The 23,054-nt window shown below is 35.2% G+C and overlaps 1 protein-coding gene across 6 annotated transcripts; it reads right to left on the bottom strand.

The window, feature by feature from the left end:
* Window positions 1-2,625: 2,625 nt before the first annotated feature.
* LOC6647582 (RNA-binding protein Pasilla) lies at window positions 2,626-21,569 on the bottom strand. 6 transcript variants are annotated; one of them, XM_023178834.2, is made up of 6 exons: window positions 10,119-11,079; window positions 6,904-6,969; window positions 5,760-5,903; window positions 5,039-5,691; window positions 4,437-4,971; window positions 2,626-2,939 (listed from the first exon to the last, which is right to left on the bottom strand). In XM_023178834.2, the coding sequence occupies exons 1-6, from the start codon at window positions 11,002-11,004 to the stop codon at window positions 2,719-2,721; spliced, it is 2,505 nt and encodes an 834-aa protein (XP_023034602.1). In that variant the 5' UTR covers window positions 11,005-11,079; the 3' UTR covers window positions 2,626-2,718. The 6 variants fall into 6 exon arrangements, with proteins under 6 accessions (XP_023034602.1, XP_023034603.1, XP_046869457.1 ...); XM_047013501.1 differs by lacking the exon at window positions 10,119-11,079 and adding an exon at window positions 20,755-21,569 and having other exon boundaries at window positions 2,633-2,939; XM_047013502.1 differs by lacking the exon at window positions 10,119-11,079 and adding an exon at window positions 15,493-15,580 and having other exon boundaries at window positions 2,633-2,939.
* Between the last annotated feature and the right edge of the window lie 1,485 nt (window positions 21,570-23,054).

Below are 23,054 nucleotides of genomic sequence, written 5' to 3'. Positions count from 1 at the left end.
TTATACTGCATTCTTCTCTTTTTTTTATAGATATATACATAGTCAAAATGAAAGGTTTTTTGGAATTGTTTGTTGCTTTTTACACGTTTTTCTTTATATATATGTATATGTACGTATAATTGCTCAATTCTTATAATTAAAACAAGGCAGAACAATGAATTTGAAAAACAAAAGGGTTGCAAGAGAAGGGGAAAATTTCAAGAAAATCCTAGGTGAAAATGTAAATAAACCATTGACGGTCAACTGATCATATGAAAATGTGATGCATCATGAAAAATAGAAAAATGGCAAAATAAACTTATAATTAATTTTATATATATGAATGTATGTATGTATCTCTGGGAAAAATAACAAAATGTGCTAAAAAAAACAAATTTTACACACATTTAAAAAATAAAATTGTAACAGAAGGTAAAAATAATTTATATGTATGCAATTATCTATGCGTATATGTATGTGTCTGTGTTTATGTGTGTGTATGTGTGTGTGTGTGTAATATAAACAAAAAGGAAAGATGAAACAAATCATTTGTAAAAGGGCATATAAGATAGCACAGTTCTACAACCAACTGGCAACTAAGAAAATCGCAAAAGTATTTTTCATTAAATAGAAGAAATAAAAGTGTGGGAGTTGAGGACAAGGATGGGTGAAATAAACAAAAGGTTAAGAAATATTAATAAAATTGAAGGAGTAGAGCACAAAATCCAAATCAAAATCAATAAAAAAGGAGACTCACGTGCGCGCGCAACACATTAACACCACTTTCTCTTTCTTTTTTCCACTCAGGATCGATCGCAAATTATAAATCTAAACAACATTATCATGTTCATGATCAACATATCAATAAAGTGTACAATAATAATAATAGTTATATCAAGAAGTAGTCAGTAGGGTAGAAATTATCTTCAGCATCGTCATTATCATCATCGTCATCATAATTATAAAACATATTATTTATATATATATATATATATATTTTGTATAGTATATATGTATGTGTAAACAGCAATAAGCATAAGACAGGGGGGCAAAACAACAGAAAACAGGTGAATAGGAAACAATTTGGGTTAGAATAACCGAAAAGAAAAACATTAACGCATAAAAAACAGGTATGTGTGTGTGTGTAAGTGTGTGTTTTCTTTTTCGAAAACCTGAATCCATATTTCTAAACATTTTGAAAGATTTTTTGGTTTATCAACCAAAGGCATAACAATTTTTTCAAGTTATTTACAAGTTAGAAAATATTTTTTATGCAAAATTTTTAATTGAAATTTTAAACATTAGAACAAGTCTTGATTTATTTAACATTTTGATCACTAGCCTGCCAGCGTTCTTTTAATTTTTATTTAAATTAGTTATATTTCTTTTCATGTGTGTGAGTGTGTGTGTGTGTAGTAAAATATTTACCTTATTTAAAATGGAAATTCACCTGAAGTTTTCACTGAAAACGCTCAATTGGTTTTATACAGAATAACGTAACTTTTTTTGTGTGTGTGTGTGTTCTTTTTTGGGTTTTTTTAGCTCAACATAAGGCCAACATTTTTCCGAAATATCTTTGTGTGTGTGTGTATGTATGTATGTGAGTGTGTGTGTATATGTATATGCTTGTTATTAAGTGTATAGGTTTTACAAACAAGACTCAACAATTAGTATATATAGATACACATGCCTTTAATCTATATAATCTACACATGTATTTATATATATATATTTATATATATAGGCTTTATGTATCCTGTGTGTATATGGTAAATAGCATTTAAAGGAAAGAAAAACAAAACACGCAACACAAAAAAACCAACCGAAAAAAAAAGAAAAATGAAACAAAAACATAAACCAAAAAACAGTTTGCTGCTGTTTTTTTCTTCTTCGTTTCTTTTTCTTTTTGCTAAGCTTTTCCTTTTGTTTGTTCTATCTATTTTAACTAGCAATAACTTGATTAATTTTAAGTAAATGTTCATTATTAAGTTTTCTGTTTTTGTTTTGTTTAGAGCGTGGCAAACAAATGCAACAATGTTTAGGTGTGTGTGTGAGAGTGTGTGTAACTGTATGTATAGGTTTTTGTAAGAAAATTGTAGTTACATAGTAGTTAATTATTTGAATCTCTCTTCTAGGCATTTTCTTTTAAAGCAACTTATCATACATCATTCATGGTAAAGGCTTTGAACAGTGTTTTTGGTTTTTTTTTTTGATTTCATTTTTGTTGTTGGTTTTCAAAATGAATTATTCAACATTTTTGCTTTATATTTCATCTTAATCAACTACTATTGTGTTTTTATTTGTCAACGTGTTTAGTTTTTCTTGGTATTTCTTTTATCTAGAATTTTTTTTTTTACTTTTTTCTTAGTTTATTTCGAACAAATTTGTAGACGAAAAACGTTAAAATGGGTTTTGTGTGTGTGTGTGTTTTTTTAAAGAGGGTGAAAATGTTTGAGGGGGGGGGGGGGGGGGAAGTTTTGTTTTTTTTCTTTTTCTTTTATTTTGAGGGAAAGAGATTTGTTTTGGTTGTTTTGTTGTTGGCTTTGCTTTGCTGCTGCTTTTTGCTTGCTGCTTGCTTTGCTTCTTTGCTTGATCAGAATATATATATTTTATATTATGTATATATATATTATTATTATGCATCATCATTGTTTTTGTTGTTGCTGTTGTTGTATTATATTATTAATGTGTTGTTATATATCATGGGATATATTCTTATCATGATTATTATTATTATTATTAATTCACAACAGTGGTTAATGGAATTTGTCGCGCCCTCTTTGTCTCCTCCTCGTTGATTTTCTGTTCAATTAGACATTGCGCTTTGGCAATGGCACTCGGGTGACCAGTTATGGTTACAATGCGATTTCTAGTGCCAGGTGCGAAAATGCCCTTTTTCGAAATTTGCACATTTGCGCCAGAAACATGTTGAATTTCAACTAAACTACGACCATTTGGACCTGGAATATTTGCATCAGATTTATGTTAAATAAATTTCACATATATATGTATAAGTATATCAATTTTGGGGGGAAATGCATATATAAAACTTCATATAGTCGAGTGTAGTTGTGTGTGTGTGTATGTGCGCGCTTTAGACAACAAAAACAAAACTTACGACGCGTCTAAAAAAAAATCAGAAATCGATAGCCATTTAAATGAAACTCTGCTATGTGTATATATGTTTTTGTATGTACTTATCTACATCGATATATAATGTGTTATATATGTATATATAAAGAAATGTGAAGGTTGTGTTAGAAGCAGCATATATGTACGTATGTATGTATGTTTATATATAAAACGCCTTAAACTTAAACGACCTAAAAACTGTGACACTGAGGTAAACATATAACTCCGCAATAAATCCAACAAAAAATTAATCCCTACATAATATATACAAACACAGAGGGACCGGGTACCATGGGTGGGGGCGGGAAGAATAACTTTCATTTCAATCTAGAATTTATATCCTTGATTGTTATTCCACAGCTTTAAATTGTGATGTTATGCAAATGATTTCTCTATAATATTAAATGCCGAGTGTTTTTTTTTTTTTTAAATATCATCAAAGGGGGGGGAATATCAAATCAATCTTTATAATATCTATGTATATATCATTTTTTTCGTTCTCTCTGTGCATAGTATAAGTAGGATTTTATATGTAAAGGTAACCCAAGAATTGCACTAGCCGTCTGGACTGGATATGTTATGTATCTATACATATGTATATCTCTATATATATATATATGTCCAGTTTTTTTCGTAATATAAGGAAAGAAAATTCGTTAAACATAAAAAAAATAATGAAAATATGTGTGTGGTTGTATGTTATTAAAACTTAATGCTAACAAAAAAACCTATTACTAATTTCCCGCGATGCTAATTGGAAAAACAACAATAAACAGCAATTTTTTAACTGTCTTGAGCGAACTTTCATCTTGGAGTATAGTGATAACACAGTGGAATGAACAAACTGAAGTACAGTGAAGTCATTGTAATAGTTGTAGGAAGTGTGCATGGATTTTTTAATGAGAGACTGAGACTTGTGTGGGGGCAAGAATTTGACTAGAAATTTCGCTACAGGAAAACTCTTATTTGAGAGAACTACACTGATAACTGGTTAGAGAGATGAAATAGAGGACGAGTGGAAGAGTGGTAGAGTGTGGGTGGTGCTTGGTGGTGGAATGCTACATAGGAGGAAACACCCTGGAATGCTAGGGAGAGATTGATTTATGACTTCGAATGGAATGTCTAAGTGCAGAGTATGTCACAAATGAAACTAGATATAAGATAACTGAATTCGTCTGATTCTGCTGTGCTGGGAAGAGAAAGTTGCGGTGTTGTTGTTGGTTATTGTTGGTTTTGGTTTTTTTTTTTTTTGTTTTTCTTTTTTTGTTTTGTTTTGTTTTTTTGCTCAGTTTTTTAGTAGGGAGGATAATAATATGGTCGCGCACCTAGAACTGCGCCGATGATCACTTCAGGCACCTCAACGCATTTTGAATCCTTGGCACCTAGATCTCCTGGTGTTGGGCTTTTGCTTAGACCGCCCAGTTGCGCAGTTGTGGCCGTGCCAGTGGCAGCCGTTAGGCCAAAGCTATTGTTATTCAGGGAGACGGGCGTGGTGGCCGATGCAGCCGCCGAGGCTGTGCCCAAATGTCGGAATGGATCGAATTGAACAGCAGCCGCTTCCAATTGTGACTGTGTTGGCCGACCGGCTGCTGCTGCAGCAGCTGCCGCGGCAGCGTATTGCTCCAAATTGACCTGGCCAACAGCACCGAAGACATTGCCAGCGGTGGCCGCTGTTGCAGCAGCAGCTGTCTGCTGTTCCAGCGTCGTTACGCCCAAATAATTGCCCAGTGTGGTGTGTGCACCATTGGCATGTGGCACGCCAACTCCAATTCCAAGGACTCCATACTTGGCCAGAACACCCAAAGCGGCGCAGACTTCATTGGTGGCGGACTCTGAATAGCCAGAACCGCGCATGGCAACCTAAGGGAAATCCAAAAAGTAATATGTTAAAAAAGTTAGAGTAATGGAGAGAACCAAATCACTTTACCTTAATATGCTCGAGCAATTGTGTGGCAACTGCTAGATTGGGCGCAGGATTCGGAGCACCCAGATTGAGGGACAAATTGATGCCAGTACCATTGACTAGGACACTGGATGCGGAGCCAGCGCCGCCAATCGATGTACCCAACGTGGAGTTAAGCGAGGCATTTAACGAGGCTGTGCTCGAATTGATGGCATTCTGATTGGTGGCATAGGGGGAACCGGTTGGATTGAAATTGGCTACCGGCCCACTAACATCGGCATATGAGACATTTAAGCAGGTGCCCGATTGTGGATCTTCCACAATCTTTGACAGAATCATTTTGCAGGCATTTTTATTGTTCTCCTTGTCGCCAATGATTGTGATGCAACGCTCCTGCAGCGAGACATCCTTGGGCTTTTGCGAGATCTGCACATAGGAGCCGCTCTCTTCCTTGATCTGTTTAATAAAGGCACCGCCCTTGCCGATGATCATGCCGGCCGTGGAATTGGGCACCAATATTTTCACTTGCTTATCCCGCTCCTGTGTCTGTTTGGACTCGGCATCAATGATCTTAGTGGTTAGATCTGGCTTTTCGCGTATTTTATCCATGATAAAGTCCAGCACGGTCATGATGCCTTCCGTGGAGCCAGTGATCAGGCAAACGCGCTCAGTAGTGCCTGTCATGTGGATGAAAACGTTACATTTTTCGACCAACACATGATAATTGCAAAACATTCTCACTCACCTGGATAAAAGTCATGAGACTTGGACATCTTAACCCTAGCACCTGTATCCTTTTGCAGAGAGGCGATCGTCTCGCCACCTTTGCCAATGATGGCCCCAGAGGCCACCGCCGGCACCAGAATCTTCATGTGATACGTAGAATCGCCTGCAATGCATTGAGAAATGAAACGAATTCACAGAGCAACCAAGCGATTAGTTATCATATGGATTATCAATTGTAATTTAGTAATTGGATTTAGTTTCGTTTTTAGTTTTTAAGATTTGTGGTTAGTTGTTTCTTCTTTCTATTTGGTTTTTCTTTTTTATTGGCATTTTGTTAGTTAGGTTACAAATTAAAAATAATAACAGCGACGAGAGAGAGGGAGAAATAGAGCGTTTTTTTTCTTGATGAATAATTGTTTTGTGATTGTGGGTTTGTGTTGTTGTTGTTGTTGTTGTACTCAATATAATTTAGTGTTTGGACAAAATATGAATAGCAGATAGCAGGGGCGGGGGACATTTGTTATGCATAATGCGTGAAAGTGGGCATGGTTGTCGGTTTGTACTTGTTTTGTGAATTGGAATTGTTAAAGTTTTGGTTGGTTTTGGCAAGCCATGAGGAATTGTAATGAGATGCAACAGACAAAATGCTGGCGACACAAACACATGAGCCAAGGAATTCAAAAAAAAAAACAAAATAAAAACACTTAAATGGCACTAGCAGCCCCTCCTCATCTAGTTAAACTTTAATGTTTTATATAAGTAAGTTATAACGCATTCACATTCTGCCCTCACCCCTTGGAAATAGGGCCAAAACAAAGGGCAAAATGCAAATGCAAAATGTAAGTCAGCAGAAATGTTGGTCAAAGGTTCAGAGGTTAATGTGCTTAACAACATTTGCCAGAGTACGAGTAGTTGTAAGTCAAGCTCAAAAGCGCGTCTCAAGTAAAACTTGAAAATTTTGCTAAATACATATATAAAATAATTGGGTATTGACCAAGATTTTAAGAGTGAAAGAGAGAGAGAGGCAAGGTTTATATATGTATATAGAGTAAGAAAACATAAAACGGTTTTAGTTTTTGTAACTCTTTTTTTATCTATTTCATTGTACAATAAAAATTTTGATGAACTTTAATGGTATTTAATGAAAGTATGACAAAGCTTACCATGATGAATATGATTATTGTTATTATTTTCAATTTCAACCTCAATTCCAGAACAAACTGACTCACCTGAAATGAGAAAAACAAAAACAAAATATCCAATTGATAAATTATATAGCATTGATATATAAATATGAAATTATGCATTATTTTCTAAATATACAAACGAGTATATGTCTGTGTGTGTGTTTATTATGTTTGAAGGTAAAGAATAATGTCATATGCCGTAGCGACACCTTAACTTGAGTGACATAAGCACAGTGAAGGCTTTTCTGTCATATTATCAAATTCCCACCCAATTAATTAATAGTGTTTTATAGGCAGATCAATGTAATACATTTCTTTGAGTTTTTACCGCTTTCTTACGAATGCAATTCCAAACACTAATAAGCCAATAAAAATGTCAAACATTCATCTTCTTCATAATTCAGTTTTATTTTACATCATTGATCATCATATTCAATGCTCACTGTCACTTGTCATGGCCGAACGCAAGTAAACAAACAAATTTCAATTAATAAAATGTGTCAAGCGGAGACGCTCTATTACACAAAACGACCATGCAACAACATCATAGAAATGATCTAAGCGCATTGCACCTGAATGGCTGGCTAGTCGGTCGGTCGACCCACCGACCGACCGCCCTTTACCCTTACATCCACCCCCTCCTCTCCTACCTTCTCCGACATATGCCACCATACACATAACATCATGTGCTAAACATGCCTTACTTGAGTTGTCGTTGCCACTCGCTTTGTTTAATTTTAGCCGTTTCGACTCCCCGCTACTTCTGACCCAAACCCCGGCCCCTGCCACAGTGGCCAGCCCCTTGCTCCCGCCTTGAGCTTGGTGCTCAAAATGTATGTCGACATCGTCGACGTCTTGGTGTCTTATTGCCCCACTCGAAAGCAAAAGCAAAGTGTCCTTCAAAAGTATTTCTCTAATTAGATACAAGCGGCGAAACGACAGCGAACAAAAAACATCAGTGATGACATTGCAGGAGGCGGTGGAAGAGTGAGGAGGATAGAATAGATGGCTGCAGGGAAGATGAAATATATTGGACCGATGCCCTGCTTTACATGCATGTGTGAAAATGCGATTTGTAAGGTATTTCTACATACATATCTGGGTGCTTGTGTGTATTTCAATGTGCGAGAAAATGGGCTGCAAAAAGCGAAAGCAAAATGAGCGGAAAATTAACAGACAGCCCCCACATATATGAACATACAATACAACATAGAGAACTGGGCCAAAATTTGTACTCTATTGGAAATTGAAATCAATAAAATATATGTATGAAATATTTCCATCATCAAACGATCAATTTTAAGTGCAACAATAAAAACAATCATAAAAAAACGAACACATTTTTGTATATAAAGAGAGAAAGAGGTACAAGTAGCGCACCAAATCTTGGCTGGGCATTTGCTTTGGTTTTTATGGGCCACCAAGGACCAAAATGCTAAGGACCTTGTTGTTGTTGCTGACGCAAAAGCTGCAGTTTAAATTATGTGACTGTCATAAATAAAACTTGGCAGCTTATTGCGGACCGGACAGTCTGAGAAGCCGGAGCTACAGAATTCTGCATAAAGGACACACAGGAAGTGAGGGAGACTGGAGACTAATTTCACTCTATGTGCGTGTGTATGTGTATGTCGTTAGCCTAGTTTTACTGCATGCGCACACAGAGAGCGAGAGAGAGAGAGAGAAAGATTGCAAGTGGAAATAAGAAGAAAATAAAAAAAATTCTTGTAGAGCGCAATCTACATCACGCAAATTATTAAGGCATACATCCAGGCAAGCAGGCCAGTAGACGTCAACAAGTACATGGGTTTTTGCTTTCCCCATGAAAATATTAATGAAATATGCAAATAATCCAATTTCTCAACATGGATTTCAGTGAGTGTGTGTGTGTGTGTGTCTCTCTGGTTGTTTAAAGTTGAGTGTGTTACAGAGCTCGTGTGAAAGGCTTTAGCAATGAAAAATCTATATGGGCCAACATTCTGAACATTCCTAATGAGTTTTCTGTCTCTACAAAATAAATTACTCCCCGGCAAAAAAAAACAGTGTTTAAATACAGAAAGTCTTGATGTAAATGCTTAATAGCTTAGTTAATCAATCAATTCTATTTAGGTTAAGTAATTTAAAAAAAAAATTATCTTTTGTTTTTGTCTGAAAACCCGTTCTGTGTTTTTATTTAGCAGAATTCTCTGGCTAAAAAAAAAGTTTACGTATACTTAATAATTGCCTTAATATCATTTTGCCCTAATAAGTAGGCAATATTTTTTGTACATACGAAAGAAGGGTAGCTTGGGCAACGTTCAAAATATGTTACAAATGAAATAATCCAAACTCAATTACAAAGTTCAAATTGTCAACATTAATATGGCTTATTTAGCCGAAAATGTTTCTCTTAATTAATTATATTTTTTGCTTTCTAACTTTACTCATTTAAATTTCTTTAATTTTTCCTCTGATTCTTTTTTCTTTTAAAAAAACGTTATAAATGGTAAGTCTGAGTTTAAAAAAGTTGGAAACAAATCAAGAGTTTGCATAACAATAAAAAACATATGCAGTTATCTAATGTATATTGTATGTATATGCATATATGATGATGCCAAGAGAGACGACGACCAAAGGATTAAAGTTAAAGCATACGATTAGCAAGTGAGTGGTTTCGATTTAATTGTAGATTTTTGCATATTTGTATATGTATTTACATATATATATGTTTGTTATTTAGTTGTTTTTTTTTTTGTGTGTAGAATGCGTGCTAATGTTGTGTATTGTGAGATTATTTGATTTTCTTTTTTTTTTATATACTGTTGTATTTTTTCTTTTGTGGTTTAACGCAATGTTATATGGAAAATAATTTATTTATAGTTTCGAGCTTCTTTGGGCGACGTTTGTATTTGATTTATTTTTTTTTTATATTATTTTTTTGTAAGTTCTTTTGCTGGCAGCTTTTGAAATGAGGCGACGTTGGTGGTGATTGGATGCTGTTGCTGTTGGTTGGTTGGTTGGTTTGTTGGTTGGTTGTTTGGTTGAAGGCGAACTCAAATAGTTATATATATATATATATAGAGAGAGAGAGATAAAGAAGTGGTGTATACTTTTTTTGATTCGATTTGATTTGATTTGGTTTGATGGTGGTGTAGTATAAGAAGTTGTGCGCAACTTTTTTTGATTGCTGTTTTATTGTTCTTAATCAAACTCACCGTAACACCAACAGGATGATGAGGAGGAGGCAGTCTTATAGTCACTGGCCACATGGTTAACTATTGTTGGCAATGGCAATTGTTGTTGTGCAGTTGTCGCTGCTGTTGTTGGTGTAGTTGATGCTGCTGCTTGCGCCGCTGCCACTGCTGCTGCCTTGGCCATTGCCAATGCCATTGCCGTTGCCGTTGCTGTGGCCGTCGGCGATGCTGCTGAAACTGATGTCGCAGCTGCTGGAATTATTGAAGTCGGTGTATGGGCACCACCACAAGGCGGCGAGGAGCCATTCTGACTGATTGGTGAATCCATTTGATGATGCAATTCCAGTTCCATCTGATGATAATGTTGAAATTCATTTAGATTAAGTTGATTTTGGGCAATTAATTGCTCATCTGGATTATAGCTATGCAGGGCTAATGAGAAATCGGCACTGCTATTGCTTTTGCTGCTGCTGTTGCTGCTGCTGCTGCCGCTGCTGCTGTTGCTGCCGCCGCTGCTGTTGCTATTGATGCTGTTCAGCGAATGTGTTGATAATGGCGACGACGTGGTCGTGGTAGTTGTGGAATGTCTAGGCTGATAGTTATAAGCTAATTGCTGCATATGTGTGGTGGGCGTTGCTGATTGTTGATATCTGAATGCGTAATGTTGTTGTTGCTGTTGTTGCTGTTCTTGTTGTTGTTGTTGTTGTTGAAGATGTTGCTGATGCAAATGTTGATGTTGCTGCTCTTGTTGGTCTCTTAGTTGCTGTGATAATGATGGCTGTAGTTCTTGTTGATATTGCTGTTCTGTCTGATTTGCTGACACATAGAAATCAATATCTATATGCTGCATTGCCTGCTGTACGGCCCTTTCCATGGCCGCTTTCATAATACTATCCATTGTTTGCATTCTTCAGTCTTCTTCTTCGTTTAATTTATCGACGGAATTCACTAAACGTTTTTTTTGTTTTTTAATAAATGTTCTCTTTTCTTTTATGATTGTTAAATCTTTTTCTTTTCTTAGAAACTCTTAATAATTTAAGGTTTAAAATTTATTTTGAATGATTATCCTGCAGCTGCTTTGCTTCTGTTTGTTTATTTATTTAATTCTCTATTCTACGCGCTTTGCCCAATTCAAAATCAAACTTTATATGGTAAAACGAAAAGAAAAAACAAAAAGAAATAGAAAATTTGCTTTTAAAAATTATTTCCTCTTTTGTTTAACATTTCATCACACATACCACTGATTGTGAGTGAGTAAATGAGTGTGCCTGTGTGTATGATTGTGCTTATGGGCGTGTTTAAGTAGGCGGCGTGAGTGCGTGAGCGAGAATAGGTTGATAAAAAGTTAAACAAGTTGGCAGTTCCAAAGAATCGATAAGATACAATTGCATTAATCTACTATTTGATGGCATTTCGTTAATTTTCGTCCATCTTGCCAACTTGCTTAAGTTCTTCTTTGTCTTTCTTGGTTAGATATCTGAATATTCGATTACGATTTGTTGGAGGATTGCTTTCCCATGATGATGATGCGGAATACTTAATAGTTGGTGAAGGTGGCTTTTGATTGTTCAATAAATTGGTAGGTTAGGTTCTTGATAGACAAAGTGTTTGATTGATTGATGACAAAATCGACGGCGTTTTTGTTATATAGTTGCTTAAGATGATTAGAGTTGGTTTTGATTTGATTTATAGTTGATAGATGTTTTTAGTGAATGCATTTTATTTGATTCTGGTTTCGGTTTTTTATCCTTTTTATTGGCATTATATTGATATGAGTTTCTGTTAGATTCAACAACAACAAACAACAATTACGAGACAACTGTAGGTAGTAGGTACATATATTGAATGTGTAGAACGATTAATGTTTGTAATAATATGTATATATATTTATATATACATATATATAAATTGTATAAGTAGTATAAAGAAATGGAAAAGCGGCGCAGCAGCAGCAGCAGTTGCAGTTGGAAAAACAGTTTTGCTGTCGATCTTAAGTGCTTGATGGATATACATAGTTATTATATTGCTCGCGATTGATTTGGTTGATTGATTGATTGATTGATTGTTTCATTGATTAATTGATTGTTTTTGCTCCTTGATATGTAAATATTTCGATAGTTAGAGAGAATGGTTCATATGTAATTTCGCAGTTTTTGCAGTTTGCAGTTTGGTGCTATGGCAAAAATGTTGAGTATTGAAGATGTCCATGTACATAAATGTATATATGACAATTCAGTTAATGACGATATATATATATATAAGGGCGACAGTAAGAGCGAGAGATAGTATATAGTATATAGAGATAGAAAGTTACACAACATCCAAAAATTGCATTATTGAGATTTGTATATAAATATGCATGATATGGTGATGGTGGCTCTATTACATATAGAAAACAATGCCAATAATCTTTACCATTCAGCAATTGTAGTTCAATTATTGTTGAGTTCAGTTCAGGTTGTAGATTGAGTGCGTAGTTGTTTTTGTTGTTGTTGTTGTTGCTAATACTTGTTGTCCAGCTGGGCGATGTGGCGCCTCTCATTTATATTACAGATGGCCACGATGATGATGACGATGCCTTTGATTTTTCAGTCGTTGCTTGTTAAATTGATATTTTGTAGTTTTAAAGTTCTTTTGTAGCATATTTTATCACAACATAGTTTTCAATTGGTATTTTCTTTTTGCATTTTGTTTTTTAGTCCTTTTGATTTTTAAATTCTCGTTAAATTTTGTATTTTATTTAAGTTTATCACATTTAAAGATTTGAGGATTGGAGTGCTGGAGTTTCTTTTTGTTGTCTGTTTGTTTTTTCAAACTTCTTGTGGGAATGCTGTTATAATTTTAAAATTTTTTTTTTTGATTATTACGAGTATATAGTATTTTTGTAGAGTTTTAGTTTATAGTTTTGTATAGCTAATCGCACGCCTAACATCATCGGCTCACAATAGTCGTAGAAACAAAAACAAAAAAAAAAAATGAGACAATAACAAAATAGAATATTCGTTTTATATAGTTTGCATTTGTTTTAATAATAATATTCCCGGTTGTCATTGAATTGTATTTATATCTGTTTTGTGTGTGTGTGTGTGTGTGTGTGTGTGTTTGTTTGTAAGTGTGTTTGCATTTATCTATAATTATATTTGCGCTACGGTTTGGTTTCGATAATTACAAGCACACAGAAAATGAGTTTGGACAACAACAAAAAATTTATATATATATATATGTAGATAGAACAAAGAATTTTGTTTTTTTTTATGTATTTAAAGCTGTAACAAATATAAGTATTACGATTATATGTACGTGTATGCAGTCAATGGAAAGCATTCGATATTTATGCAAATGTTAGTTCAATTCAATAAATAACGAAACTAAAATGACCGGAAACGGTTTACTGATAACAACCAAAATAGAAATCATTCGTATCTCTCACAAAGTATTGAGCTATTAGGGCAAATTAACCTTGAGTGTCGGTTTAAATTTCGGACTTCAGAATTATTAAACTCAAATTAGTTGGAAAATTGCTTGCCATATCTGATCAACAGGCTATAATTACATATGTACACTCAAATCGAGAACATCCCACACACATACACACACACACACACATGCACACTCCAAAAAGAGATCTGAATTAAATGTAGATATGTTGGCCATTTTAAATGAATATTTGTATGAATGAATGAACAAAATCGAAATAGGAATGTTGTTATATGGAATGCCGAAAAGCAAAGTGCAAAACAACAGAAACACATACATAAAGAATTCGATTCGACTTCCCGATACCTTCTGTATACACACATATATGTAGATAAGAAGTAAATAAGTTCAAGATGAAGTCAGTCGAAACTCATAGACCTTTTTGGTGTCCATGATTGACGGAGTATTCAAATGCTTTTTGTGAGATCATCGACTTGATGCCTTTTTCCCCCTTACCACTTATGTTAGGCGGCCTTTAAAATTGATTTATGGCCTCTTAAATGTAACCATTGGGAAGTCACAACAAATTCTACGAAATGCGTACCCAAATGGCACCTGTACAGAAAGTAATTCCCTATATACACAACGGTCTATGTGTGCGTGTGTATTGCCAAACAGCATTAGCTGAAGCAACATTAGTGGCAAAAAGAAGAGAAAAAAAAAATTAACAACTGGTTGGCAATAGCAAAACTTCGATTACACAATGATAGCCAAATGTATCTTCTACGGGAACTGTATATCATTATTATCATCATCATCCTGCTGCTGCTACTGCTGCTGAATGATTTGGATGTGGCTAATGTTGATATTGCCATTGGGCAATCTGTTGTCTATCTGACAGGCATTGGCCAAAAAGTAGCAAGAAGACTTTGCCAAGAAATGTTCAAATAAAATATTTGCGGCTTTCAGCATTTTTTTCATTTTTGGCTAAGTCTTTACTTATTTATAGAGTATGAATGAGAGAAATACAGCAAAAGATAGAGAAAGAGAGAGAGACACAATCGAGGCAGAGATAAAGTTAGAGAGAAAGAGAGGGAGAGAGAAGGCTGTACAGAAGACTACGAGACTGAGACATGTTTGCCCACATTCAAATAATGTTTTTTCAAGGTTAAGAGTTTTGTCGTTTGCTTTACGCATTTTATATATGTATGTATGTACCTACGAAACTTAGACGTTTCTTTATACATACATATGTATTTACTTATTTGTGAGTTTTTTTGGGTATTTTTACTCGATTCGTAAAGTACAAGCAAGCGTGACTCTTGAATTAATTACAATAAACAACATAAATTCAAATTGATTTTGTTCGTGTAAATGAGCCAGAATTCCATTGATAATAGTTGTGTTTTAATTTCAATTTCAATTGGAATTCGAAATTTAAATTTGAGTTTTTGTTGATCTTTAAGTTGAATATTTTGTTGTTTTTTTTTTAGAGCTAAGGTCAAACTTTAAATGTTTTAGTTGTTGTTGTGAGTTTAACTGATTTGTCTCTGTGTCTTTCCAGTTTGAATAAATTTATTCGTGTTTTCTATATTGACATTGAGCTAAATTTGTTTCTCTTTTTGTTTGAAGAATGTAGAAATAACCTTGAAATAGTTCGATAAAAACAGGTTGACAAGATGATAGTTGTCAATTGGTATGTAAAGAAATATGTCTCTAACAATAAGTGTATGCGCACATTAAGCATACGCAATGTGTTCACCCTTTTTTTTGTTCATGTGATCAACTGGAACAGAAAACAAACGCAAACACTCACACACACACACAAACACACACATTCATACACAAAGTGAGTGCAAACAAGTACTATATTATCTACAGGGCAAATAGAGAAATGAGATAAACCATTATAACTATATTATTATTATTTCATTGCGAAATGAAAATGAAAACCCAACACTTCTACTCCTACACATACAGAAACTTTGTGAAGGCGTCAATTGTAGATGTTGCTGATGTTGCTGTTGATGCTGCTGTTGCTGCTGTATCATTGTTGGCGTTGTTGTTCTAACAAACAACATGCTTGCGATTTGACAGCCAACTTAATTTTCACTAACAAAATGGATGCGTAAAGGCAACAAATTTTGTAGTATGATGATTGCTGGTTGTGGTGGTCGTCGTGCTGATGGCTGCTGCTAATGGCGGTGTTGTTGTTGTTGGTGGTGATTGAGATGTTGGTGTTGGTAGCGAACGAGCGAGCACACGAAACGAACGACAAAACCGCACTGAAGAATTTTATTGAATGTTAGGCGCAACAAAAACCAATGGAGACAGCGACTCAAGCGTAGAGTTTGACGGGAGAGCCAGTAATAGAGATATTTAGTCAGAGACATACACACACACACAGAGAGAGAGCGAGAGAGAGAGAGAGCAAGAGCGGAAGAAAAAATGAGAGAGAGTAAGCAAGATCAAGAGCAAAATAAGCCAAATGAATCAGCCTCAGAGCTTCAGCTTGAGCGAAATATTTGATCATCATTTACTCTCTTTCTCGCACTACCTCCCCCTCTTTCTACGCTCTCTCTCTCTCTCTCTCTCTTTCTCTCTTCGTTGATCTGTCATTCGCTCCCCGTATAAACATGTGAGAGTATGTTTGTGTATGTGTTCGCTTATGATCTAATGGTGCCTCGTTGTCAATGATTGCCTCACTTCATTTTATGTCAGGCCATTATCAAAAAAAAAAAACACCAGATATACATATAAATACATATATGTTTGTATGTTAGTATGCTCTTATATCTATAGAGTTGGTAGGACGGGGGCGTCGAAAAGTAACAAAAATAGAAACTGCTGTGGCAACATGTGAACAACAATATGAACCAAGAGCCAAAAACACAACAACAACAACTGCCACAGACCAACAACAACAAAATTGTGTGAACGTGTCACGTTTTCTGCGCTCTTGACACGGCCACTTTGATTTTTTGTTTTTGTCAATTAGTTGGCATTCCAAACGCATTTAATTAAAGACAATTTTGAGGGAATTCCCTTAATTCGACTAAATGCAACTGCATGGTATATACATGGCGTATACGTAATCATGTGGAGAATGAATGACCCTATTTTGGGACAATGAAAACGAAAGCAAAATTCTAGTTAACAAGCGTTGGGCGTTGATAAATTTGCTTCCTTTTTTTTCCTTTTCAGGTCACCATAATCACTGGTCACAGCAGCAGCAGCAGCAGCTCGCTGACGGGGAAGGTTTGGGGGTGGGTAACCTCTTGAGTTATTAGTAGACCACTTGAGGCTACAGAGAAGATGCTCTACAAGTGCAACAACAAGAACAGTGTGCCAACTATGCTTAGCCACTTGGCACAACAACAATAGGAACTATACCTAAGAATAAGGTAACCCCAAAACAACAACAACACCAGAAGAGGTAGAGAAGATAAAAGCCAAGAGAAAACGGAAGAAATATAGAGAAAGGTATACAGAGAAAGAGGGAGAGAGAGAGATAGTGTGAGAATGACCAGCCAGCCCTTAGGCAGTAAACGCACTTGAGTGAGGTAAGTGTTTGGCCAGGGCAACCCAGTTTGTTGTTGTTGGCTTACTCTGACATGTGCGCCGCCTCAAGGACGTTGGTCCGTGTGGTCCGAGTGGCTGCTGCAATGGCGCCAAATGCTGCAGTGCAGCTGAATGATTTCGCATCTCGGATAACTACTACTGCGCAGGATCTCAGGCACATACACACACAGATACAATCACACGCGCGCACACACTTTGCACCCGCATTGTCATCAAAGTAGGTCAACCGCTTGCCCACCACATATTGTCAACTGTGTCTGAGAGCAGCTCTCTCTCTCTCTCTTAGTCTCCCTCTCTTATATGTTTTCAGCTTGACTTTTATGCTTCAACTACCCACCCACCCCCTATCTATATTACTTTCCAGCTGGCAGCATTGATTACATAAGCTCGAGCCCCAAAAACCTTACAGAAAACAACAAAAAAGAAAAAGCTGACCCGCCCCCTTTTTTATTCATTCTACTGCATTTCCTTGACGCATTTTTGCTCTCCTTCTTTTCTTACTTCCTTTCTGCCACATCTCTCTGCTTCTCTCTCTTTCCCTATATTGAAACCATTTTTGAGCTCTGTTTTCAATTGTTTTTTTGGCTGCAAAACCTTTAGTTTTATATTTTTGTTGTTTAACTTGTCAGCCATAAATAATAACAAAAATAAATAACTGCCAAGACAGCTAAACAAATATATTGTTTAGAAAACTAATCAACAATATGTGCTCAATACTCATATAGAGAAAAAACTCTAAAAAAAACAGAAGAGAGAAGAAGAAACATATAACTAGATACGACAACAGAAAAACAGACATACATATATAATATTGAGGGACCTGTTCTATGAGCAACAATAAAATAAAATTTGTGTATACATCAATGGTAGTTAATTAATAACAATGACAACAGCAGCAGCACCGGCAACATCAGCAGCAGCAGCAGCAGCTGAGCATATAGAAGCTACACACATGTCCAAGTGTGTGTGTGTGTGCCTATATGTATGTCTGTGTATATTGCAGTTTACTTAATACCTACATATATCATTTAAGCAATTTTTCGTACATTTTTTCATTTTGTTTCTTATGCAAGAACTTGGATAACCAAATAGGAGAGTAACAAACATTCCATAATGGAAAAACACTAACCTAATTGACTGAAAAGATAACACAAAACGACAAATAGCAAGACGACAATAGAACAAGCAATGTAAACAGAAAATAAACAAAACGTAATACATGTAAAAAGAAAATCAAAATCACGTAAAATAGATTGTCAAAGCAATTTGCAGACTTTTTCAAATATAAGTATAGCCTCCAATTGCTAAAAGACTTAAAAGAACTAAAGAATAAAATGTTTTGTCTGAAAAGTAGTTAAAAACGGTGCCAAAACAGAAACGCCTATAACCGATGACAAGTAAATACTAGAAAATATGGATAAGTTTTAAACTTATCACATTTGGAATAGAATATTTACATATGCCTTTGATCGACAACATCTAATAAGAATCTATGACCAAGTATTTTAAAGCTCAGCTTAGCCATTTAATATGGTTCTATATACCTATTATTTAAGTATGTCTAATGAGATCAACAAAAAATTAAGCCTTTGAAAGTGACATTTTGTTTTTAAGCAAATTTCTAATAACATTACCCATATTTACCAGTCCCATATTCTTTCATAACGTTTAAAGACGTTTTCTATTGGTGTTGAATTTTATTATATTAAAGTATAGGATATAGTGACCAATCTATTGGTGTTATTATCGTGTAGCTTACCCAATGTCTTATTTCATTTGACAAGCAAATAAATCTCTAATATATAGCAAATGTAACAATTACCCATCTTTGTTTCAGTTGTCACAAACATATTGTCATTTTGCCGAAATAAAATAAAAAACACATAAACAATAAATTTCGAAAAAATTTGTTTAGACCATCGCTTGGTTTTTGAAATGTAATAGCAAAAGTTTTGACTCGTTGCCTACTTTGAAGGTGTTAAATTTGTAACTATTTATAGGTATAGTTTATTCAGTTAAGTCAATCAGAGAGTTTAGTCGTTGGGCAATTATAGAAAAAAATGAAAAAACAAACACGTTTGCCAACTGAGCTATCTAAGCCAACTCTTGTGCCTATGCGGGCGAGGCGAGAATGTGGTTATCTCTGTTGATATCTTAACCATATAACCAAATATCAAACGCCAAGCTGTCAGACTTAACAAAGTTTGGAGCGGGGGCGATATCAAACGACTCTTTGAATAGCAATCTTACGTTTTGCTATGACGATGTTGACGACGACGACAGGTACTAAATACAGGTAGGTATTTACATATACATAGTTGACTAGATACCTACATACATACATATGTGTATGTATTTATATGTGTATGTCTAAAGCCATTTTGATTGCGTTGTCGTCATCGTGGCTCACCTTGAGAGCAGCTGGTTTTAAGCGAGTCACACAAATCATGCAAAGCAACTAGTTAATAGCTCGTGGTCAAATAATATTGTATGGGTTTTAGGTTTGGCAATGGCTCAGCCATTGGAAGAGCTTCATTCAAATCCACACACACACACACACACACGAATACACTTTAATCTCTATCACTTCAACACTTTGCATTTCAATAGCCAAGATGTCTCGACGTCAATGGCAATGTTAGCGACCTAGTGAGGCCCTAAAATCAGCTGTCTATGAAAGTAGGTTTTGAGCTGCTTAAATGTCATTCATTTGTATACTTTTCAGTAAGCAATTGAAGCATCTCGGTGATGGAACAAGTGGAAGGGGTGAGATGCACTTGCAACTAATTGCAAGGCGGCCAACTGACTGACTGACTGACTGACTGACTGGCAAACTGGCTGGGGAGGACGAGGTCATATTGGCTAAAATTGGGTCAAACTGGGCCCAGGATGTCTCGGCGCCGCAATCTGCGCAGAGATTAGTGTGCCATCAGGAGCCAGTAGGTGTCAGAAAAGTGCCACACGGCAACTAGGTCCCCTTTTCCACTCTCCTTTATGCACAACTGCAACTGGGCTCTTGGGTTGTATACTTATATATTTTTTTCTTGTCCACCCATTTAATTGCAAATCAAATAAAAAATGTCTGTCCTCCTCTCTTGCGTTTCGCCCCTTTTGAATGGAAATGTGACATCATGAACATTTTGGGGCACTGCCATGAAAATTGACGTGCTAATTAAGTTGATTAATTTCAAAATCACGACAACAAAAAGCAGGTACAAATAGTTAGACAAAGAAAGGCAGAGAGAAATAGAGAGAGAGAGAGAGAGAGAGAATGAGGTGGGAGTTTATAGCAACAATATGATGACTTTATTAAAATATACAATTATATATAGTATATATATTTATTTACACACAACGGCACGATCGGTAAATAGTTAGGCGAAAAAAAAAACAAATTCAATGAGTTATTTATAGGATAGATAAGAGACATAGATAGACAGAGAGAGAGAGAGAGAGAAATAGAGAGAGAGAGAGAGCACGATAATGGCATATGCAAGAGCGATTGAAATTGAAATTATTTTACTATAACATTTTCTGTTTTTTACTTCTTGTATGACATGAATTTCTTGGGATTTGATTATGGTTTCTCTTTTTTTTCGATTTGGATTTAGAATTTCTTTGGTTTTTTGTTTTTTTTTTTTTTTTTTTGAAAACTTACCGGAACTGAAATGTGAGCGTTTAGTTTGTTCATTTTCCGGATCGGAATCGAGTGGCCTTTTGCGTGAATCGCCGATTTCAGGACTTGCACATGTCTCCATGGTAGCGTCTTCGGCCATTTTTAACTGAATGTTGGCTGTTTTTTTTGTATTTCTTATTGATTCGATTTGTGTCGACTGAATGGGGGATATTTCTGTTTGACTGATGATTTGCTTTTGGTTTCTGTTTCTGTGTCTCTCGTACTTTTGACTTGGATTTGTGGTGTTTCTTTTTTCTTTTTTTTTGAGAAAGCTTCTATTTAACTAAGCTTTCTTTAGTTTTTCGATTGGTTTTTTTTTTTGGTTTTGACTTTGAGTTTTTGTTATTCTTTGCTTTATGTTTTTTGGTGCGATTGATCAAACGAACGCGAAATGCGTTTGAAAGATACTTTTATCTGGATGGATCCGCAATTGTCATCTGAAATGATGATGATATTTGACTTGATGATGGGCGAACGAACGAACGAGCGGGCGAGCGAGCGAGCGATCGGACGGGCGGGCAGCGGGTGGTTGTGGTTGTGGCGATTGGCGAAAGGATGGTCCTTGTTTTGTGTCCGTGTCCTTCGTTATTCGTTACTAACAATGATGTTTGATTATACAAAAACGCACACGTATACACACACACATTTGCCTTTTAACACACACAGAGCAAGTATGCTTATGCGGCCAGTCAATTAGTCAGGATAATCCGTGATCTTAAAGTAGCTCTCAGTGACAGTTCGGCGTCGAGACTTTTCTATATATATATATATATTAATATATATTTATCCTATATATATATATGTGTGGTCCTTCTATGATTTATTTATTTATTGTTTTTTGTATTGATATTGTTTTTTTGTTTTGTATATATTTTTTGGTGGTTTTGTGGTGGAATGTGCGAGTTTTTGTTTTTTTGTAAACGTTTATATGAAAAAAAGAAAAAGAAAAAAATATTCATGAGTGAATTATGCAGCAATATAAAAATATACATACATATAGTAAACATTTAGGCATAAATTGTATAGTTATGTCGATATCTTGTATTCAATATTATCAATTAAAGTTTTGAAAATGCATTTTGAAAGTACTAAGTAAAATAAATTAGATACACACATGTGATTAACATTTAGAGATAAACACAAGCACTTTAAATGTTGTTGGCTGTACAGAATGAGCGAATTCTTGAGAGATGTTAGGAGAGATAGAGATAGAGAGAGATAGGGTCGTGGGGGCGGGAAATTGCTAAAGGCATGAACAGGTAAAGGAGTATCACAGAGGAAGAAGGGCTAAATGGAATGATGGCGGGCATTTGTAGAAGATTTTACCAAGAGTTGGCACAACATTAGGCAAGCAGGCAGGCAGGCAGTCAGGCAGGTCAATTAGGCAGGCAAATGAGCAGACGATAACACTTAATTACAACAATTTGTTTTGGTGAGAATATTGAATAAACATAGATTTTTAGATGTACGAGAGAGAGAGAGAGAGATTGCAAGTGGTGAACCGAGTGTTAGGGAGAATGATAGAAAAAATTCAATGAACAAACATGATGAATCACTTGATACATAAGAAAAAGGAAGATGGGTCATAGAGAGTTCAAAAACTGCAACCATAGAAATGTTACCACCCGGAAAACCCACATAATAGGGCCGGCCATGGGGTAAAAACACGAAAAATTTAGGCTAACTATGGATTCTCTATCCTGCAGCTGCAGCTTTTTTCTTTCACAACAAAATCTCTATAATATATGTACATATGATGAAGAAATAAACTTTAACATTAACTTGCTCGTACAATATACATAATTTGCTTTGATTAAATTCATATTTTTGCAACGAGTTTGATGCAAATATTAACATAAACACGTTATAGCTGTTTTCGATCAAAAACTGGAACAATCATATTGATTTATAAAAGATCTTTTGCATAATCATTCAGTACAAAAATAGTCAAAAACCATAAAATTATAGTTCTGTTCACCCAATACTATTCTCGTTTTGCTTATAACATTATGATCACTTTGATTTGATTTTTAAAGATCTGTAACGAATGTATTTGAACACAGTTATAGATAGCTTAAACCTCAATGTTGTAATTGGATTTTAATCGTTGTAAATCCCCATATTTAAATACAATTCCAGCAAGTTTTCCAAAGTATTTTTTTATTCAATGCACGCGTCAATGAAAATCTAAAAATTTAATTATAACTTGCAGCTCAATTATGCATGAATTTTTTGTTCGGTTTTTTAAATTTTTCTTGTTGTTTTTTTATTATGATTTCATA

Source organism: Drosophila willistoni, chromosome 3R (assembly GCF_018902025.1).
Source record: "Drosophila willistoni isolate 14030-0811.24 chromosome 3R, UCI_dwil_1.1, whole genome shotgun sequence".
NCBI lineage: Eukaryota > Metazoa > Arthropoda > Insecta > Diptera > Drosophilidae > Drosophila > Drosophila willistoni.
This window is presented reverse-complemented; position numbering and strand designations above follow the sequence as displayed.

Excerpts from the sequence above, each read along its gene's own strand:
- LOC6647582 (XM_023178834.2), bottom strand. The coding sequence starts at position 11,004 with ATGCAAACAATGGATAGTATTATGAAAGCGGCCATGGAAAGGGCCGTA. Across the intron at positions 5,692-5,759 it reads GTCTCATGACTTTTATCCAG|GCACTACTGAGCGCGTTTGC; the intron begins GTGAGTGAGAAT and ends TCCACATGACAG. Across the intron at positions 4,972-5,038 it reads AATTGCTCGAGCATATTAAG|GTTGCCATGCGCGGTTCTGG; the intron begins GTAAAGTGATTT and ends GATTTCCCTTAG.